General features: G+C 38.3%; 1 protein-coding gene across 2 annotated transcripts; it reads right to left on the bottom strand.

Annotated features, from left to right (window-relative positions):
* Window positions 1–4,375: 4,375 nt before the first annotated feature.
* LOC124138397 (glycosaminoglycan xylosylkinase-like) lies at window positions 4,376–22,927 on the bottom strand. Of its 2 annotated transcripts, none has more exons than XM_046505025.2 (9): window positions 22,828–22,927; window positions 20,709–21,018; window positions 16,667–16,790; window positions 15,512–15,598; window positions 12,465–12,574; window positions 9,953–10,127; window positions 8,735–8,923; window positions 8,156–8,215; window positions 4,376–6,947 (listed from the first exon to the last, which is right to left on the bottom strand). In XM_046505025.2, the coding sequence occupies exons 2-9, from the start codon at window positions 20,983–20,985 to the stop codon at window positions 6,728–6,730; spliced, it is 1,242 nt and encodes a 413-aa protein (XP_046360981.1). In that variant the 5' UTR covers window positions 20,986–21,018; window positions 22,828–22,927; the 3' UTR covers window positions 4,376–6,727. The 2 variants fall into 2 exon arrangements, with proteins under 2 accessions (XP_046360981.1, XP_046360982.1); XM_046505026.2 differs by having other exon boundaries at window positions 22,822–22,913.
* Window positions 22,928–23,290: the final 363 nt, after the last annotated feature.

Raw genomic sequence — 23,290 nt, 5'->3', positions numbered from 1 at the left:
ATTGGGTACGATAAGATGAAATCAAACAAACTGAGCCTGGACATGAACTCCTCTTATGATAACAGTCTGTGCGAAAAACTTTTGAGTCTACTGGCCCGAACTTGCCTAAAAGTGTTATTATCTATAGATAATGTTACCAGCTGAACTTACTATCAAACAGAATTTTACCAGACTCTTGCCTCAGACTAGTGTCTAAAGTCCCAGATTGTGATAAGTATAGGATGCTGGAGATGTATTCTAACCCCTTGGTTCCCATAGAGGAATCCTTAATGACCTGCTTTATATTAGAATTTTCATAAACATTTAATACTGACCGCCATGATGTGACAGAAATACTGTGGCTGAAGTTTGGAAAGACTCACCACTAACTACAGCTCACTTCTATTGGTGTACCTTTCATTAAGTAGCAAACAGAGACTAGCCAATACAATCAAAGGAAGTAGAAAACACCACAAGACAAAAGTATCCTCGGAATATTCGTGTTCAATATGGGTCCCATATGAGGAAGTCTGACCTGAGGCAACCACCTGTAAAAGTCCAACCCAAACTTGAGGTTCACCACTGTACCCAAATCATGAAGGGAGTGAGTGAGTATGTTTATACGCTGCTTTTAGCAATATTCCAGCAATACCACGGCAGGGGGGGGGGGGGGGGGGACACCAGAAATGGGCGTCACACATTGTACCTATGTTGGGAATCGAACCCGGGTCTTTGACGTGGCGAGCGAACGCTTAAACCACTAGACTACCCGACCGCCCCAAGTCATGAAGGGTACCAAAACACATGACAGGCCAATACGTAAGGTATACCATGCACCCTCCCCTTCAGGATGTGCCAGAGCAAGCCACAGAAAGATTAACACAAATCTGCCTGTTCAAAACTAGTAAAAGTCAGCAAGACTCCTGTTAGGTACATGGCATTTCTTAATCAGTCAATCTTTGTTTACTAGAGAAAACAAATACAAAATTCTAAACCTGCACAAACAACATCAGGATAATATATAACTATAACAATATAAGAGATTATTCATACAAATAAACATATGATGTACAAGCAGTAATTCTTTGACAATCTGATTAGAATCAGATCCTTTCGTCCAATACTGTATCTGTGTGTGTGAAGATCTGCCAACCTTCCCAGGTCGCATGATCAGGTCAACTGTTGAGGTTTCTAAATTCAAGGTTAGATTGAGTGAAGCATTCAGCCATGATATCTGATTTCCGCCCTCTGAAAACTTAAATGTCTACTTTTGAATGAAAGGGCCTCACAATCAAATTATTCTTGATATTTTATAAATCGTTATTTTTGAACTTTCTGAATGGCATCTACATACTAAAGGGAGAACCAGCAAAGGAATATTTTTTTTGTGTGTGCTGTGTCCAGATTTTCGATTTCATTCATGTGATGTGACCTTCTATGGGGTTGTCACATCTTCACTCAGAGAGGTGTAGTATCGGGGAAAAGATCTGATGTTAATGAGATTGGAATCTTTGACTAGTTTTAGTTCACATAACAATTTAAGAATACATACATTTATATACATAACATAACTACTACATGTGATGCACAAAAAATACTTATTTCCATGTTTTAGGGTTTGATTCAAATTGAGAGAATGACCTGACTTAATTAATTATTAAACATCAAACATGCTGCAGAACAAAGTTCATTAATTTCACATACAGTTAACCATTTGTGCCACATAGGCCCAGTGGTCTAAGATGTCACAATTTCCTGTGCAGAGTTGCATCTTAGATGTCTTAGAAGACTATGACTGTGGGTTCGAACACCGGTTTGCACCGATTACATTTCTAGGTTCTCAGGATCAAACCCGTGCTCTAAGGTTCCTATTACAACAAGATCCAACTCACGAATGTGTATCCTCACCTGTTAGTGAGAGCTGCTGCCTATTTACATGCCCCTCTTGTCACAGTAATAACTGATGGAAGACTAGGATGATAGAAAAACATGATACAAAAGTGAAACAATGGACATAAATATACTGAAACTATTGTAAATAGTCAAGAAATATATACCTATAAATATAAACATATCTTTACAAAAGAAGTACCGGTACATGTTTCATGGTAAGGTTTGTGAATCAGTGAAACATCAAACAGAACAGCGGGTAAAAAGGTATCTTCTTGAAATATTACTGGTTTTAAAGCATTACCAGTACAATATACCACTAATTATTGTTTTTTGATTGAAATACTTATTGGGATCACTCCTATCTCAGCCTTTTGAACCCTGTCAAACAATCCTGCATTACTTGCTGATTACTGTTATATCACCAGGGCCCACTTGCACAAAGCAATCTTAGCGCTAAGACTATCGTAAGCCTATGTTAAAGTATGGGAGTTACAATCATCTTAGCGCTAAGATCTCTTTGTACAAGTTGGCCCTGATGTGATATATTTTCATCCCTTGCACACAAATAATTGTATGAAAAGCAATATTGATTATACTGAGTCAATACTGCTGTCGATATGCCTCAGATCCTAAGCCTTACAGATGCTGCTCTTCATTTTCTTCATTTAATAAGTCCCGGGCTTAAATGTCACCAAGCCTGGCTCCAAATGTGACAATATCCTGTCTGTTAAAGGAATCAGGTGGTGCACTTTGTTTGGCTTAGTCCTGTGCTTAATAGGCATCAGACAGTGTACTTATTATAACTAAGATCCTGTTCTTGAAAGACATCAAGTGCTGTACTTAATGACAAAGATCTTGTTCATAAAAGGCATCAAGTGCTGTACTTAATGACAAAGATCTTGTTCTTGAAAGGCATCAGGTGCTGTACTAAATGACAAAGATCTTGTTCATAAAAGGCATCAAGTGCTGTACTTAATGACAAAGATCTTGTTCATAAAAGGCATCAAGTGCTGTACTTAATGACAAAGATCTTGTTCATAAAAGGCATCAAGTGCTGTACTTAATGACAAATATCTTGTTCTTAAAATGCATCAAGTGCTGTACTTAATGACAAAGATCTTGTTCATAAAAGGCATCAAGTGCTGTACTTAATGACAAAGTTCTTGTTCATAAAAGGCATCAAGTGCTGTACTTAATGACAAATATCTTGTTCTTAAAATGCATCAAGTGCTGTACTTAATGACAAAGATCTTGTTCATAAAAGGCATCAAGTGCTGTACTTAATGACAAAGATCTTGTTCATAAAAGGCATCAAGTGCTGTACTTAATGACAAAGATCTTGTTCATAAAAGGCATCAACATGATCAAGTGCTGTACTTAATGACAAAGATCTTGTTCATAAAAGGCATCAAGTGCTGTACTTAATGACAAAGTTCTTGTTCTTAAAAGGCATCAAGTGCTGTACTTAATGACAAAGTTCTTGTTCTTGAAAGGCATCAGGCAGTGAACAATTAAGATCCTGTGCTTATAGAATTAGGAGCTACATATTATACATGTTTTAGATGCTGCACAAAACTCATAACCTCATTTGTGAGCCTCTTGAACAAATTTAAACCCAACCTGGGTCATAATCAACTCTTTTCAATATCCTTCCATGCACAAGCTCATGAAAAGCTTCAATAGTAGGAAGATCTAAAGCTAAAATATTTACCTGAAAACCAAATGTTCTCCTAACTATCTAACTGAATGGATGTATTTTGGCAAGTTGGTAATCACAAAGGCAATCATTTGTAACCAGATCCCTTGGATGCATTGGTGACTGAGCAGAGATGGTGTTCCTTTGGCTTAAGATTGCATTGCATCAAGCATCAAGCTTACTGAATGCATATTTCCAACTCCCCCTTTTGCTATCAAAACCTACATGTTAAGTATGCATTCTTTGTCTCCATCTCTTATTCTTCTACCAGCTGAGATTCATCAGTCTGAAGAATGTTTGGATTAACTTTCCTATGCACATTACCAATGTCTGCTTGGAAGCATCATAAATAACATAGTAGTGATATTCAACCTCTTAAAAATGCATTTACCACAAATAGATTCAATCTCATTCTTATCTTATTAATGTCAATGTGCTTATATTTAAGAAAAAAAGTTAAAAACATGCTAATTTAGGTAATTCCCTAATTGTTATGGCAATATTCACATTCCCATTTGATGTAACAATAGGTCATACAGCAATCCAAAACAGACCAGCTCAACTGAACACAACAACATGCCACCACACATCCTTAAATACATAAGTACTGAACAAATACTTTCTGTGGTAGTAACAATGAGTATTCTTAGTTATTAGAAGTACATTGAAACTTTGTTATTCTGGAACCCACATGGTCTGGATAAATACTGCTGGCAATGACTGCACTGCCAGAGAGCTATTACTTCTTTCCAATGTTAATCTTCAAAAATTTTAATCCGTATTTTACTGGAAATGGTCTACATGGTCTAATTAACAGGTTTTGATCTTCAATGCGCACAGAATGCTATATCAACTAACAATATGTACTAGTCAACATGATATTGCTATAGTTAATCTGTCATGGTCATGTGTTCTTTAACTATTTTTGAGTAGTATATACCTGTGTGAGATCTATATGAAATGAGATTTCAAAAGCAGCCTTTATAGAGAAGTCCACCTTGTTCAATTTATAAAAGGGTAACTTTTGCACCACAAACCTGTTTGTGTCCACCCTCAATCTGACCACATGGCTTTCAAATATCACAATACATTACTACTACATACCGGTATGTGTACCCCCACATAACCACGTGTGTACCACCACGTAACCACATGTGTACCCCCACATAACACCTGTGTTACCCCACATACCCACGTGAACCCCCACATAACCACATGTGTACCCCCACATATCCACATGTGTACCCCTACATCACCACATCTGTACCCCCACATAACCACATCTGTACCCCCACATAACCACATATGTACCCCCCCATAACACCTGTGTACCCCCATATAACCAAATGTGTACCCCCACATAACACCTGTGTACCCCCACATAACCACATATGTACCTCCACATAACCACCTGTGTACCCCCACATAACACCTGTGTACCCCCACATAACACCTGTGTACCCCACATAACCACATGTGTACCCCCACATAACACCTGTGTACCCCCACATAACCACATATGTACCCCCACATAACCACCCGTGTACCCCCACATAACACCTGTGTACCTCCTTATAACACCTGTGTGCCCCAACATAACCACAGATGTACCCCCACATAACCACCTGTGTACCCCCACATAACAAATGTGTACCCCCACAAACCACCTGTGTACCCCCACATAAACACGTGTACCACATGTGTACCCCCACATAACCACACGTGTACCACTTCACCACATCAGTACCCCCACATAACCACACGTGTACCACTTCACCACATCAGTACCCCCACATAACCACATGTGTACCACATAACCACATCACCACATCTGTAACCCCACATCTGTGTAAAAAAGTGTTTGACACCCATTAATAACAGTACATCTGAATGTTAAATCTCTGAAAAGTACTCTGAGGAAAGTGCAACTGTCATTTCTCTGCATAATGCACAAACAAAACTTGATTGTCTTTTTTGGCATGATGGGTAAATTGCATATCAACACAGATCAAGACAGAATAAAGACACATGATTCAACTCTAGAAATTCAAGAGATGAAGCCAAATAATCTACTTATTAAGAATTCCCTTTACCCAAATTGTATGATTCCATCACAAACATGTAATATGATCGCACAGATACACTGACATTGGATGTCATAAACAGGAAGTATCAATGCTGAATAATATCATAGCAAATAAATACAATAAACCTGATTGATATAAGATTGACAATTATACAGCAGTAATTAACATTCAATGTCAGCAAGAGATTGTCAAGTGTGCAGCCTGAATGCAACTCATCACCTAATTGTTTATACAAATATTTCTTCTGACGTCATACAATCAAATTCTCTCTCCAAACTCAATCAATGGTACCTAAAAGAGTATATAGTAAGTATCAAGAATCAAATAAGACATACAAAAAATACTAGTTCAGTCGGAGTTTAACAAAACTATCCATTGTGGGATTTCATGTGTTAGCTTGGTACACTTAATGAGGCTTGAATGTACTTTGAAACAAAGTTCAATGTTGAGCCTCGTTATAAGAGAATGACCATTGAATATTCAGGTGGTCATCTTCCCGTGGCAAGGGCATCAACTGACACAAAATGGCAGCGTCCAGTTAAGACGATCTGATTGATAAAAAAGGCCTATACTGTTATAAAACTGGTCTTACCCTGGAAAGTGCATCAAATCACTTGAGTACCTTGATCAAAAACATGAACGATTAGCAAAGTATATGTCTGCCGCAAAGTTGACGGTACACATGCTTTGCAAATCCAGCAGTCAACCAAAATCTGCACATTGAAATCCATGTTGTTTACGAACCGGATGTCTAGTTCGTTACACAATTTTGATTGGACTGTGCATAGACCCGTTATACCAGCTGAAACGCAACTCCAGAATTCCAGCCTTGATCGGCAAGGGTGGAATCTGGACTATTAAAGTCAGTTAACTCCCTTGCCTCGGGAAGATGATATCATGGGGGTGGATTTTTGTTTGAGACAATATTTTTTAGTACCCGCTTTAAACTATACAAACTATCAAATGGTTTCACACTAATCAGATGAATCTGTGGACTAGGACACATCATGAAATATTAGACATCTCATTAAGTACATGTGCTACACCTGGTAACAGCAAGGGAGACAACCTATCAATGATAGGAGTGGTCCATCACAATCCCAGTCATCCCATTTTTAGCTACACATTTTTCCATTTCCAAGAGTATGTTAAGAAGTCGTCTGTCCATGGCCTTGAGATGCTCCTCTGTCAAGATGGGAGCAACTGGGTCCTGGGCCAGAATTTCCTTCATTACCCCACTGAGGACACCATCTTGGAGTGCAAGGAGACGTTGCCATGTGCTGAAACGGAACCTGTAACAAAGAAGCATAGATCAGCTTGATACCTGGAGCAGGGTGACAGGAGACGTTTCCATGTGCTGAAATGGAACCTGTAATAAAGAAGAATAGATCAGCTTGATACCTGGAGCAGGATGGCAGGAGACGTTGCCATGTGCTGAAATGGAACCTGTAACAAAGATGCATAGATCAGCTTGATACCTGGAGCAGGACGACAGGAGACGTTGCCATGTCCTGAAACGGAACCTGTAACAAAGAAGCATAGATCAGCTTGATTCCTGGAGCAGGGAGACAGGAGACGTTGCTATGTGATGAATCGTAATCTGTAACAAAGATGCATAGATCAACATAGATCTATGTTCTATATTCCAGATAAAGATGGCGGCCTGTAAATAATCAAGACTGGACCTATACTACACGTGAGCTTTCTCTTCAATTTGCCTCTATTAAAAAACAATACAGAAGTGAATCAGGCATGTGCCGTCACACTCGGACATTATTTAAACATGATTTATAAACACACAGAACAGTAGGTGTACTGTCCCTTTAAAATAATAACAGACAAATGTAAAGTCATTGGAAAGGAGCTTTCTTTGTATTGTACCAACACATCGCATGTAAACAAACTGCCATATGCATGATAAAGAGTGAGTGAGTTGGTTTTAACGTCTCTTTTAACAGTATTCCAGTTATATCAAGGCTTGTCAGCTTAATGTGGGAGGAAAGCCCAAAGTGATGCAGGTCTCAGACGTTTACCACTTCGGTGAAACCCACGAGCACGGGTATGGTGCTGACAAACATAGAAACATAATCAGGGCGAACCGGGATTCGAACCCACAATCATATGTTTCTGGCATGTCCAAGGGATGCAACTCTGCACAGCGAATCGCAGCGCCTTAGACAACTGGGCCACCCGTGCCCCCACATGATATAGAGCGCTTTGAAGAATATAATGCTTTACATAACGTAAACTACAGTATTGAAATTAAAACGACAAATCCTTTTCCATTATCATATGAATCACATCAAATAGATATGATACCAGGTGTTTGCTGAAAAGTGAGTATATCCTACCCCACCAATGCCACCAATACTCCTTTATCTACTTATGCATCCTTTATCTACACATGTGAATTTTTAAATAATAATTGAAATAGACATGGAATTGCCACACTCCAGAATGAACACAAAGACACAAAGTGACATACACATAAAACACTTACCTGCAGCACTGATAAAGTGGAGCCAAAATTGATCTTTCATCCATATCAGGATCACCAAAGCTGAAAACATAACAAACATATCTGACATGAGTTATTACTAAATAAAACAAGAGTCATTAGAAGATGACAAATCCCCCTGGCCCCCACAAATTTTAAAGAAGAAATCATCTGACTGTTACAGTTAGTCTAACTTGATGAGAGAATTTCTCTAAATAACAAAAGCACCACTTCAGCCCCTGGTTAATACATGCACCAAGTTAGGATGAAAAAACTTTCATGGTTTACAAGTTAAGCTCCAGCAACAAATTACGGATGGATGGACGGATGGACAGACTGACCAGATGATGACTGTATCTCCGCATTATATTATTATCATATAAAATGTATACAATACATTTATACATCGCAGGTATCCCGGAACTGTATCTGCTCAAATGCGGTTTTATTTGTTCTCAACCAGCAGGTCCATTTTCATTCCAGTTATCACTATCAACTCCCTGGGGAGTATACAAAAAAGTCTCAATTTGAAATCGTCTGTGTATTCTGATTTCATGATGGTCGCAAATGATTCAGTGTTACCTTTTGGCGTTGTCGAGAATAAGCACCATGTTTTCTTTGCTGTGGCTAAAGTGTTCATAATGATGGCGATCAGCATTGCCTATGAGGTAGTCAAATATTGCTGTATCGATGAGATCAAGAAGCAAGGTGCCTGAACTGTAAGTCTTCACCATCAGGACCTTGCTGCAGTAGTCCGAGTCTGTTTCCCATCTGGAAAAACACAGTTTCATACAGCTTGACAAATTCTGCACAAGTATTTTCCAAGTTCTGCGATGGTACAAAGGTTCTGCAGCAGAATTTCTTAGTAGTTTGTTTGTGTGTTTGTTTGTTCAATGTTGTTGTTTAATGCAGCACTCAGCAATATGATGACAGCCTGTAAACAATCAAGTTTGGACAGGACACATTTTGAGATATTTTATCATTGAAAGTTAACAGTGACATATGTTTATCTTGATGTGTGAACTCGTAAGCAAGGAAACAGAAGAAAATATGATCATTATTGCATTGAATAATATAAGTTGGCGTTGTCGCGGTATGTGGTAAAGCAGGCCCTATGGAATGGGGTAAACAGAAGTAGTAAGCATTGTAGGGATACATGATACCACCGAAATAAAAGTAAACATTATTGAATGAAATTTTTAATATAATTAATAAAAAAGATTACAAACATAAGTCCAGATATACAATGAACACTTAAATAGTGTAACAAAAGATATAACTTGGGTAATTGAGTATGGATTTGTTGATATTCTATTTCCGATGAAGGATCTTGACAACAATATATACTGACAGCCTGAAATGATACTAAAGAAAAGTCTGTGTCTATTATACACGAGAGGTAACTTTTCACAGGACTGAAGAGCCCATAATTATGGGTGCATATTACACACAAGTGTGTATAATACACAAATGAACAAGTTTTGTGTACGTTCATCAATTGGAAGGGGTGCCTTTTGGAATTGTTTATGTGCTAATATATTAGCAAATATCGCCATTGCGCTTATTAGAGCGAGGCGCTTATTACATCAAATACGGTACCAACATATTTCATAATAATATTTTCGAGCAATGGGTGAAAAATGATGTTTTCAATATGGTTGCCATGGCAACCATGTTTAAAATCTGGTCAGAGGGGACAGGTTAAAATCAGCTTAAGATGTGCAAATGCAAAAGGTAAAACATTCAAAAACATATTTTACATATTCCCATATAGGAAAACTGTATGTAAGCACAACTTACTTTGCTATACGTTTTCTTGAATAAGTACGGGACCACGGATGTCGTACTGTTTTCAGGGTCCACTCACTCGGCAGCCACAAGATTATAGTACCCTCTAGTATTTGACCTTTTGCACATACTCCGTCATCTGGACCCTTGCAGAACATGCACTTGCCATAGAAACAGTTGTTGTCACCTAGGAGCAAAGAGGATTGTCTAGTTAGTTAGGTGTGGGTGTATTTGCTTAACACACACTTAGCATCATTCCAGCCATTTGATATCATGAGCATTGAGACCCCATCAGCCAAGACAATGAGCCTGACCACCTGAGTCATTGAATTGCCTTAAGACTAGCATAGGGTGCTTGAGACCATTTCTAACATGTGAGTACAGTTGTTGGTTGGTTGGTTGCTTTGTTGTTTTATGCCACACTCTGCAATATTCCAGCTATATGACGGCTGTCTGTTTGGTTGGTTGGTTTGTTGTTTAACGCTGCACTCAGCAATATTCCAGCTTTATGACTGCTGTCTGTAGAAAATCGAGTCTGGACCAGACAATCCAGTGATTAATATCATGAGCATCGATCCACCCAATTGGGATCAATGACATGCATCAACCAAGTCAGCGAGCCTGATCACCCAATCCTGTTAGTCGCCTTTTACAACATGCATAGCCGCCTTTTACGGCAAGTATGGATTGGTGAAGACCTACTCTACCCCGGATTTCGCTGAGTACAGTATAAACAATAACACAACAAACAAACAGGCATTGTATATGCAAAGGGAGAACATTCAGCACCCTTGATTCATCAATTTGGCTGAGAACAGTACTGTTTTCAAGGTTCATTCTGAGTTAAATTTATGCTGTTGGATTTGTTTGTTTGTTTGTTGTTTAACGCTGCACTCAGCAATATTCCAGCAATATGATGGTGGTCTGTAAATAATTGAGTCTGGACCAGACAATCCAGTAATTGGCATCATGAGCATTGATCTACACAATTTTCATACGATGACATGCATTAACCAAGTCAGCAAACTTGAAGACCCGATCCCATTAGTATTTAAGCTGTTGGAAAAAGCTGTTGGATTGCCTGACTCTGTCATGTATTGCATATCTGTTTTTGCTACTGCAGGGATATCCTGTAACGAAGTTGTTCCAAATGCAATATTATTACGAAGTGAAAAATAATCACATAAAATTGTGTCCCTTATCAAAACGTCAGTTCTAGAAATTAGGGGGGATCCTGGGGTCCTTAAAGTTTGACTCAATAATATTGGTATCTGCAGGGACCCCCTAAATCTTAAACTTTTGCCAAGGACCCCTTGAATTTCATGCTACATTCTCAACACTGATACCCTGCTAAAAGTTAAGGAGGATCCAGGTGTCATTTTTACATAGAGATTCCCTTTTATTTATAACATTAGGGCCACAAAAAACAAGAAAAAAACATTGCTTTCCTTCTTGATTTCATCCAACTGACTATATGTGCATTGGACAAAGGGGTGATTTTAGGTCTTATTTAACATGTGTTTGTCTGCAATACCCCAGCAATATAACTGTAGTTTGTTAATAATCTGGTACCCGTGAAGATTCGGGGTAGAATAGGTCTTCATAAGCCCATGCTTGCCGTAAAAGGTGACTATTCTTGTCGTAAGTGGCGACTAACGGGATAGGGTGTTCAATCTCCCTGACTTGGTTGATGCATGTCATCGTATCCCAATTGTGTGGATCGATGTTTATGATGTCAATCACTGGATTATCTGGTCCAGACTCAATTATTTACAGACCGCCATCATATATCTGGAATATTACTGAGTGTGGCATTAAACAACAAACAAATAATCTGGACCAGACAATCCAGTGATTGATATTATGAGCAATCATCCACGTCCTCAGGGTATATGGACACCACACAAGTAATACACTCTGTCAACAAGATCTATAGACACATGATAGAGTCACCTCTTATTACCAGCATAGGTTGATAAGGACAAATTATAACCGAGAATCCACATGGGTTCCCAATTTAGTCATCTTTTACAACCAGCAATGGGGTGATTGGGCCACATGGAATCCTGGGATACTTCCTGTGTGTGCATATATGTATGCGTGCATGTATGTTCATGTTGCACTCAGCAATAATCAAGTGAGTGAGTGAGTGAGAATGGTTTTACGCCGCTTTAAGCAATATTCCAGCAATATCACGGCGGGGGACACCAGAAATGGGCTTCAAACATTGTACCCATGTCAGGAATCGAACCTGGGTCTTCGGCCTGACGAGCGAACGCTTTAACCACAAAGCTACCCAACCGTCCCAGCAATAATCAAGCCATGTGATGGTGGCCTGTACATAATCAAGGGTTACGAAAAGAACTCCTTTACTTTCATTCATAGGATTAAGCTCTTAATTTACTTCATGAAATAAGTCTGAGAAACACTGAAGTTGGAGAGTAAAGATATCTGCCAGGATTAACCCACAGATGAAGATACAAAACAATGATGACATCATGCTCCCAGGTTCCAGCATTCATACCTTTGGTGAAGAAGGTTGTGAGTAGTTCTGGCGTGGCTACAGGCATGATCTCAGTCTGGAGGTTCACCCTTCTTCCCACTGCCAGGGGAGTGCGGCGGAAATGTAGCAGTCTGCAATACAGTCAATCAAATGGGCATGGGCCGTGTATGGCAATTTCACTTCCTTTCTCAGGGTTTCACATAATGCAATTTTTCATGAGTCTGGACCAGACAATCCAGTAACTGACATCATGAGGATCAATCCACACAATTGGGATACAATGACATGCAATCAACAGATGTTTATTACTTGCCCGTGAAGAGATGACCCGTTTAATAAACATACAGCTTTATTACACATTGTGTAATACCAAAACGCGTGCTTATGTACTCTCGGAACACGTTTCACGAACAAATATTGAAAGCTCTCAACATCCCTTGGCTTATTCAACGGCATTGTGTGTGGAGATGATAGATCACTGGGAGGAGCTTATGCACACTCGATGACCCCAGCGACCTTGTTGCTAGGCTGACGTCACATGGCATTGTTTCGCCGATGGATCTTGCAACAAAATTCAACAAATTACGTCATCGGGTATTGTGACGTGATTGTAAACTTTGAGCTGCAAGGCCCCGTTCCACAAGACGATCGTACTCTAGCGCAACGACAGTCGTACCCTTAGAAGTTAAATTATGTGAGTTGTGACAGCCTTAGCACTGCGATAATTTTGTGGGACAAACGCCTGAATTCTAAAGGTGGACCATTGTATGATATTAAATTCATACGTTTCAACTTTTGACGTGTTTGAAGTATTACTCTGTTAAACTCAATTGGATTATGCCATGGATCGTGTAGGTGTCTATTTACACTCAACAGTATAATTATAAAAACATTATAAATGACAAGTAATAAATAAAATACTAAACTCGCTCTCGTGTAAAACCAATTTTATGAAACTCGTGAATAGTTGTGGTATCTGACTCGCTTTCGCTCGTCAGATACCAGAACTATTCACTCGTTTCATAAAATTGGTATTACACGGGAGCTCGTTTAGTATTCTATATTTATCTAGACCTGCTCTGAGGCCGATATATGGCCCCAGTCTGCAGCAAATGCCCCATTTTTTTAACTATAAAATTTTCCTTGTCATGTTAATATAGGTATAACTAATGTTATGGCTTAGTAGAGGTGACTTGTACATCACCGACAACAGGACCAATAAAGAGGAAGATGTTTTAATGCTTTGTTTTACATTATTGCACTGAATGCAATGTTAAAATACCTCAGAATTTAGGAAAATACAAATTTAAGGCAATATTTTTTTTATTTCTTGGTTTACGGATTTCAATCGCATTTAAAAAATGAGGAAGGTCAATTTAAAAAAAAAAAAAAAAAAAGGCCTCAGAGATTTTTTTTACTTGAATTTTGTCCTAAAAAGTTAGGTAAATATAAAAAAATATTCTGGTGTAATGAAATTAAGACGAATCAATTTTTCAAGAACATTTTATCATATCCCTGACACTCAGCTTGTGCACAAACATCAATATGACAATATTCATGTCATGGGTGTAAATGCATGAACGACACTGCTATTTTGGCAGCAAGGACGACATTTGACTCTTTCAACACCAGCCAACCAGAAGATAACTGCTGTGACACCAAATTCCCAGAGACTCTTGTGTGATAGATGAAGCCAACATTTATTACAGAAATTATCTGCTTGTAAAACATCTTTGCTACTACATGTTTGGCCATACACTATTTGAAAGGTCTAATTAATCCTATTGTTTATAAATATGAAAGTTATGTGTATTACATTCTCGAAATAATTCATTAACAACTTAATCAAGTTCATTTTAGATAAACATAATGTAATTTAAAACATTCATAACGTCTAGATTAAGGACCAATGAAGCTAAAAATTTAACGATTTTCGGCAAATTAGATTTCATAAAATCCACTTACCATTTTCTTTTTTATTGTCATTTGTTAACGTAGTCGGAACATTATTTTAAAAAGAATTACAAATAATATCGGTCATCACCCACTTCCCGTTGATAGTGGCTGTCCGCACACTAACATGAGGAAATACCTCCGTTTTCGAAGCTTCGTATGAATAACACATAGGTCGAAGGCTGCCATGTCGGTATACATTAAAAAAACTTATATTGTTTCACCAAAAAATCTGCTACAAGGTTCGTGATTGGTCAAATTTAAGCACGTGACTTAAGGCAGCCACACAAGAGTCTCTGGGAACTTGGTGTCACAGAAGTTATCTTCTGGTTGGCTGGTGTTGAAAGAGTTAAACGTTGCCAATGCTGCCAAAATAACAGCGTCTTTCATGCATTTCCACCCATGACATGAATATTGTTATGTTGCCATTTGTGCACAAGCTGAGTGCCAGGGATATAAAAAAATGTTCTTGAAAACTTGAGTTATTTTACTTCTGCTACTCCAGGATATTTTTTTTCATACTTTTTAGGACAAAATTCTTTTCTTTTTTTAAATTGGCCTGCCTCACTTTTGAAATGAGTTTAGAATCCGTAAACCAAGAAATAAAAAAAGTGTCGCCTAAAGGGTAATTTTCATTTTTATCTTTTTTTTAACATTTGGACTTTGAAAGAGCGACACATCCGTAAACCAAGAAATAAAAAAAATGTCGCCGAAGACAAGATATGATCCCTGATCAACCAGGCCACAGATCAATGACCACTACCATCACGTCTTATGACCAAGGTTGCTCGGGACCAATACCAATATAAATTCCCTTATATTTTGTTTGTTTGTTTGTTGTTTAATGTCACACTCAGCAATATTCCAACTATATGATGGCCGTCTGTAAATAATCGAATCTGGACCAGGCAATCCAGTGACTGGCATCATGAGCATCGATCTACACAAATGCCTTTGAATAGCGCACAGATTACCGGTATGCTTAAGATATCTTTGATTCAAAGATGTAATTGTAATAAACATACCAAAAACACTTGCTGTCAAACCCAATTAAACATTTCCAAACAGACAAGGTTTGTAATTAAAGTTAAAATCTATTAAAATATTTGTCTTACCTTCCAAGGTGGAAAGCTGCTATTTCTGCATTGTGTCGATCTCGTCCTGCATAGGGTGTCCCATTTATGATATCATTTCTTGCATACCTATATTGGGGCATATATATAATATATTGAGGCTATTGATAGTTTTATGTTCACATTTGCGGGTATGGCAATTTCAGAGAATATAATTACAGAGACAGAATTGCATTCTGAGAGAATTTAAGAGCATTGACCATATACATGTACCAGTAAAACTTAAAAAAACCATGTAGAGCGAGTTCAGCAACATGTTCACTAGCTACACACACATATATATGCCAAACTTTGTTACATTTTGATTTTTGAACCAAAAATGTCTGCATAAGATAATGCCCATAAATAAGTACTCAAAATAGCTGTCACAAAGGGACATCTTAACAATTTGATTTAAATCTTTTGAACAATTTCAGGTGACATTATTGGTGACAACAAGTATATGAAGTTTCATCTTCATTGGTCTGGTTTGTTTGTTTGTGGTTTAACGCCGCACTCAGCAATATTCCAGCTATAAGATGGCGGTCCGTAAATAATTGAGTCTGGACCAGACAATCCAGTGATTGACAACATGAGCATCAATCCACACAACTGGGATATGATGACATGCATCAACCAAGTCCACGAGCCTGACCACCCGATCCCGTTAGTTGCCTCTTACGACAAGTATAGTCACCTTGTAAGGCAAGCATGGGTTGCTGAAGATCTATTCTACCCCAGATCTTTATATCCATTTTGCAGATTAGAAACAAAAGAAAAGAACACTTAATGGACGACTGACAACTTGCAATCACATGTAATGCTCACATATCCCTTCAGGACAAAAGAGCTAAAAATCGAAAGCATTATACACTGATAAACAGTGCTCCAGATATCTTTTCAATCATATGAGTACAGTATTGACCATTATCAGAGCTGTGCATGTGCATGAGTGCATGCATGCGTGTGCTCAATCACACAGCCTGACTACTCAATCGGTTATTAACTCGCCTCTTATGACAATCAGAGCTTGTTGGGGACCAATTCTAACATGTTTACCCCATAGGGCACAGCATATACTAACTAGATGAGATCATACCATCCTGACTTGCTGGTAATGAGAGTCTGAGAATAAAAAAACAATCAAAAATAACACACCATTCTGGTTTAAAGGCCACAGTTTGACCCCCTTTTAGAGTTAAAGACAGCTTTAGTTGAGTCCCTTTGAATCCAACATCAGCAGCAATTATTGGTCTGGTTGCAAGTTCTCGCAAGATTGCTCCTGTGGAAAAAACAAATGAGCATTAATGTGACATTAAAATGTTCAGATTCATGGTTTTAGGTTCATACAGTATTATCTGATTATGTGCACCATAGCTCCAAAGCATTAACACCATATATATATATATATATATATACACATAACCTCAACTACGTAAACCCTGTTAAGATTGCCAAATATCAAAGCTACTTTTGCAGGTTGGTTGGTTTGTTGTTTAACGCCGCACTCAGCAATATTCCAGCTATATGACGGCGGTCTTTAAATAATCGAGTCTGGACCAGACAATCTAGTGATTAATATCATGAGCATCGATCCACTCAATTGGGATCGATGAAATGCATCAACCAAGTCAGCGAGCCTGACCATCTGATCCCGTTAGTCGCCTTTTACGACAAGCATAGTCGCCTTTTACGGCAAGCATGGGTTGCTGAAAACCTATTCTAACCCGGAATCTTAACGGGTCACTTTTGCAGGTGTTATGTTTGTTGAAAAGAGCATGATGAAATGGTAGCTCGTGTCAGTCAGTGTTTTTTAAACTATAGTCATTGTCATTGCAGTAAGAGTAGCATGTTTATCTAACAGAATAGATTGGCTGGCGTATGTCTTGGTATTACTTGGTGTTATGTCAACAATAGGCGATCTTTTTGTTCCAAAGGGAAAAAAATCTCCTTTTGAAATGATATAAGCAATGGTCCACTTTTTGCTTCCGGTCTGGTTCCCTGATGAAAGTGCACTGCAACAACTAGTCTCAAGACGATGCCGAGCTGAAACGTTATCCTGTTGCACCTTCATTCAAAAACAGCAGTTTACTACTGAATGTTTTTAACTAACACTTATTTTGTAGTGCTTATTAGTTTAGCATTTCAACATTTGTTGAGTCTTCAACTAACAGATGAATTGTCACGATGGAAGACAGCAGGAAATACGCCATGAAAAACGGTATATTGCCACGGTATTTTCTATGACAGAAAACAGTGAGGCAGTCTGGGTTAACATATCACATCGATGAAATAATGCAAACTCTTTATTTATCAGCCTTTTTGCTATTTCTCACGACAATTCCAAGCATTCAAATATTAACGAGTTCTCATACTACCATGGACTTCAATGTAATAAATTTGAGATATGCCTACATTTGCAGCACACAGACATATTTGACAGACCTTTACCACTGATCTATTATTTGTATACACCCATACCTTTACAAATAATTGACAAAGAAATAACATTCAGAATAAAACAACTGATTTTAAATGTCACTTTTATATCAATTTTATTTTTACATCTGATGCATCTGAGAAATATGCCAAATGAAAATCTACCATGCATCAATCATGCAATCAGTTAGGCCCTACTCAGTTGCAATATACATACCAGCCATCATACTTTGAAATAAGAGATTTACCTATATCATTCTGTCCCTTATCTTATAGAATAGAATAGCTTATAGAATGTGTCCCATCATTTAGTGCTTTGAGTCATCACAGCTGTTAATTCATTGATCCATCATTTCTAACAGAATTCTGACACTCAGGCTCTTAAAATAGAAGTAAATTGAGATTTGTCCCAACAAACAACAAATCATACTGACTACCCCACAATGTGTACATACATGAAGATACAAAAATAGGTGTAAATCATCTTCTTGTTTTAGAAACATAATATTTATTATTATGTTGACAAGTTATCTTCCTTACAACCCATACACTAACCTGCTGTAGCTATGTATCCTGATTTTCATTGAATAGTACTTTAACATTGTTCAAGGCACCTGGAGTATTAAGTCTATTTATTAGATATTATTATCATATAGCAAATATGATTTTAGAATGTTTATCATCAAATATTCTGATCATGACATAAATGCAAATTGAACCCCACAATCATTTAATGTAGATAAATAGAGGTTATCACGCGAGTGTGTTTGGGGATGGTAAATATCCTGCATTGGGAATAAACATTGTATTTAGCGAGCCTTGGCGAGCTAAATACATAGTGTTTATTCCTAATACAGGATATTTACCATCCCCAAACACACAAGCGTGATAACCTCTTAATCATATAATGTCATTCTTTAATTCTGTGCTTGAAAATAGCTTTCCCTCTTTCACAAACATTACCGAAACATTGCGAGTTTTCCTGGAATGCGCGCATTAATATTTATTACGTCACAGGGTAAGTGATGTGTCAGTCGGACAGTGACAGTAGCCAATATAGTTCCAACTGAAATCGGTTTCTTATACAGTGACGAATTAACATATACGCAAAACACCAATTGTTTTTTCTTGCCTTTCGCGGCAATCCATCAGTCTGTCCGCTAGAGTAACTGCCATTTGTCAAAGGGAAGCTACTCTAACCCTAATCTATGAGACGTCACGGCCACGTTCAGACGTTGTTGACAGTCGGCCTGTCCTGTCACGGTAACAATTCAAACATATTTCGGCCAAATCCTAGTATTATAATTTGTTGAAAAGGTTTCAAGCCGCAGGGGTCAACAAGCACAGATATGGCTACTGATCCCGCTTGGCAGGGCCTAGTGCCCTCGCAAAATTGTTTCGAAATTTATATCTCCAAAGTTGCCAAAACTTATAAAATGCCTTAGCTACGTCACAGTTGGACACTGATTTTCAGTATATTAGACTGTTCTTTAGATAATGATAGCAATTATCCCTTTAGTTTATCCAGATTCCCGATGGTTAAATCTGACTCGATCGCCGAATGACAAGGGTGACGCCATGTTTGTTTATAAACACTGAAAGTAGTCCTTACTTGACCTTTGATATTTGCATCTCTATCCGCATATGACCCCAACGGATATCGTTTTTATCCGTTGGCTTTATCCTGCCAAGAAACCTACCCATTATATGATAAATACATTTATTTAAGGTATTTGTTTTTTACATATAACAGATTATACTAATATATGTTACAGTCAGTGTCTATAATCAGGCAACGTGTATTTGACTGATATTTTCAGTAAATATACATATTGCCTGATAAATGACACTGGACTTTAAACATATTGACTGAAAAAAATTAAATACTTCTTAATTTAATCTCGTCATTTTAATTTGGATCTATTTTGATCTTACAAAGATCAAAGTAACTTATTTAAATAATTAAAAATGTTTCCACAATGAATTGATTGGTTCTTCAAAAATGAAAAAGTACAAGAGTCCTTTTTTATGTTACTTATATTTATTGAAATAACATGCAGTTCAGTAACAGATAATGACTACTAAAAAGTCATGCATGTGTAATCTAATACTAGTACACATGCACAAGTATTCCAAGATAAAATAGTAAATCATTGCGCAATGCAGATATCTATTGGTGTGAAGAGTAAAAAGAATAACATTAATAATTTGTTGATGTGGAGATTTGAATCATCAGTATAGAATAAGGAAATATAAAATCAAGGCCTAATGAAATTAAGAATCTTGATCTGAATTACAATCTTCTGGATACTTTAATACAACCATCATTATCATGATAACAGAGACTGGTTGGTTGGTTGGTTTGTTGTTAATGCTGCACTCAGCAATATTCCAGCTATATGATGGCAGTCTGTAAATAATCAAGTCTGGACCAGACAATCCAGTGATTGATATCATGAGCATCGATCCACCCAATTGGGATCAATGACATGCATCAACCAAGTCAGCGAGCCTGACCACCCGATCCCGTTAGTCGCCTTTTACGACAAGCATAGTCGCCTTTTACGGCAAGCATAGCTGCCTTTTACAGCAAGCATAGCTGCCTTTTACGGCAAGCATGGGTTGCTGAAGACCTATTCTACCACGGATCTTCACGAGTCTCATGCATATGGAAGATGTCAGGTATTTTGACATCAATGTGAACATTTTGCTCCAAAGTGCACACAGAAAATCAGGTATGTCATTTTGTGGTTGAACTTACCTAGTTCTGGTGTCTTCTCTGGATGTATGTGCCTATTCTCTATCCACTTGGCTGCAATTGTCCAGGGTGACTGCCCCCCCAATGAGTGTTTCCAGTCAACTTTGAACTCCTCCACCTGGTTTTTGATCACTGCCCCAAGGGGCACACCACCCTCATATATCTGAGAATCATCACCTGTCCCTTGTCGTCTCCTGATCTCTGGTTCCAAAATCTTGAAGGACACAAACAGCATGAAGGCAGCACAGGCAAAGATGATTAAACGCACTTTCAACTTCATGATGTAGCAGGCATATCTTGCACAGATTCTATCCTGCAAAAAGAAATAGGCCATAAGTCATATCAATACAGTACAAAACAAATTTGTTGGGTAACTCCTCATTCAACAGTATTCCAGCTATTTGCTTGGGTTTGAGGGAGTTTGTTTGTTGTTTAACGCTGTACTGAGCAATTGGTTTGGTTTGTTGTTTAACGCCACACTCAGCAATATTCCAGCTATATGACAGCGGTCTGTAAATATTCGAGTCTGGACCAGACAATCCATTGATTGACATCATGAACATCGATCTACGCAATCAGGATGTGATAACACACATCAACCAAGTCTGCGGGTCTGACCACCCAATCCCATTAGTCGCCTCTTATGATAAGCATAGCAGCCTCTTACGACAAGAGCTTTATGTGTCCCAATAGATCAATTATTTCACAGTAAGGAAATGACAAGTGTATTCAATTTTCACATTTGAATGCACTGCAAAAAGGTGAAATTGACACTTGATAAGGATCTTTGGCATTTGGACCCGTGAAGATTCCGGGTTAGAATAGGTCTTCAGTAACCCATGCTTGCCGAAAAAAGTGACTATGCTTGTCGTAAAAGGTGACTAACGGGATCGGGTGGTCAGGCTGACTTGGTTGATGCATGTCATCGATCCTAATGCGTGGATCGATGCTCATGATATTAATCACTGGATTGTCTGGTCCAGACTTTATTATTTACAGACCGCCGTCATATGGCTGGAATATTGCTGATTGCGGCGTTAAACAAACTAACCAATCATTGAAATTTGAGATTTGTTTTGTCTGTTGTTTAACGCCGAACTCAGCAATATTCCAGTTATATGACAGCTGTCTGTAAATAATCGAGTCTGGACCAGACAATCTAGTGATTGACAACATCAGCATCGATCCACGCAATTGGGATTGATGACATGCATCAACCAAGTCAGCGAGTCTGACCACCTAATCCCGTTAGTTGCCTCTTACGACAAGCATAGTCGCCTTTTACGGCAAGCATGGGTTGCTGAAGACCTATTCTACCCCGGATCTTCACAGGTCTAATATCATATCATAAGAATCAACCTCATGCAATTGGAACCTGATAACATGCATCAACTTAAATAGCAAGTCTGGTAATGAGATCCCATTAGTTGCCTCTTATGACAAGCATGGGTTGCTGAAGGCCAATCCTAACACAGATCTTCACAGGTGTACAGCAATAAGGTGTGTACTTACAAAGCATGAGTTGGAGAGAGTTAATATTTAACGTCACATAGGCAATATTTAAGCTGTACTTGTAATGTACACAATACACATACATAAAGTCGGTTAGCTAGGCTCATAATTTCGATATTATTGTATAAGTGCATAAATAATTTTTACCAAGCTGACAAGATATTTCACCAGAAAATCGGATAGACTCCACACATAACGTCATCATGTACAGGCATGAATGTCAGGGTGGGAACAAGGTGTGAGATGTTTACAAAGTCCATCACAAGATACATTTTTGTACAGTAACGAAGTGATTGAGAGCAAATTTTCACACCACAGAAGTCATAAAATGTGTGTCGGATTGTCATGGTTGGACCTAGTTGACAAAGAGTTGCTCCAAGTTCTTATTGGTAAAAGGCATAGTAACATGATATCAGCTGACCGCAACAACTCCCTTTCATTGCTACAGCAAATGAGCTACGAGCGACGACACCATCATTGAAACTCCTCAGTCCTCTCGGAAACCGGCCTTCTGTCACATTGTTATTGACGAACACACGGGGGATATACCCGATAAACCAACAATATATACACAAGCAGTAGAAAAATAACAATGAAACATTACAACAACCTAATGAAACTAGCATGTGGCCAGGCGTAGCACTAACTCGATGCAAAGAAATGCCAGCTAGCAACTTCTGTTCACGTCGTCTGCCATGTTGGAACCGGAAATGGCGGTTTATACAAAAAGTGTAAATATTAAATTCGTTTCCGGAATACGGATGCTATTTAAAGCTGTTTCGTGATAATGGATTGTGTCTTTTGCAATGTTTTTATCAACCTTACCATCAGCACGGAGACTCCGATACTTGTAGGATGAAAGCGACTCGTCCATCTCAGCTAAAGAAGCACTATATGTGCTGAATGCATCATTGCAAGTAGATTATACGGGACTGGCATTGAAAACATATTAGTCTATCAGTTAGTTTAACCACTGCAAGTCTTGAAAACGGATTTTGTGATTAAATTCAACGTGTTTAACAGTCTTTCGTGATTCCGGTGTACTACTGATTCTGCTTATGGAGAGGACCGGA

The sequence above is a fragment of the Haliotis rufescens genome, unplaced genomic scaffold (assembly GCF_023055435.1).
Source record: "Haliotis rufescens isolate VD_foot unplaced genomic scaffold, xgHalRufe1.0.p SCAF_8, whole genome shotgun sequence".
In the NCBI taxonomy this organism is placed as follows: domain Eukaryota; kingdom Metazoa; phylum Mollusca; class Gastropoda; order Lepetellida; family Haliotidae; genus Haliotis; species Haliotis rufescens.
The sequence above is the reverse complement of the archived record's forward strand: the minus strand, read 5'-3'. Positions and strand labels throughout refer to the sequence as shown.

What these genes read in the sequence shown, in the direction of transcription:
- LOC124138397 (XM_046505025.2), bottom strand. Translation starts at nt 20,985, where the DNA reads ATGAAGTTGAAAGTGCGTTTAATCATCTTTGCCTGTGCTGCCTTCATG. An exon ending in GTGGCCTTTAAACCAGAATG is followed by an intron (nt 15,599 to 16,666) that starts GTGTGTTATTTT and finishes GCCCCAATATAG; the next exon opens with GTATGCAAGAAATGATATCA. An exon ending in GCAGCTTTCCACCTTGGAAG is followed by an intron (nt 12,575 to 15,511) that starts GTAAGACAAATA and finishes ACTGTATTGCAG; the next exon opens with ACTGCTACATTTCCGCCGCA.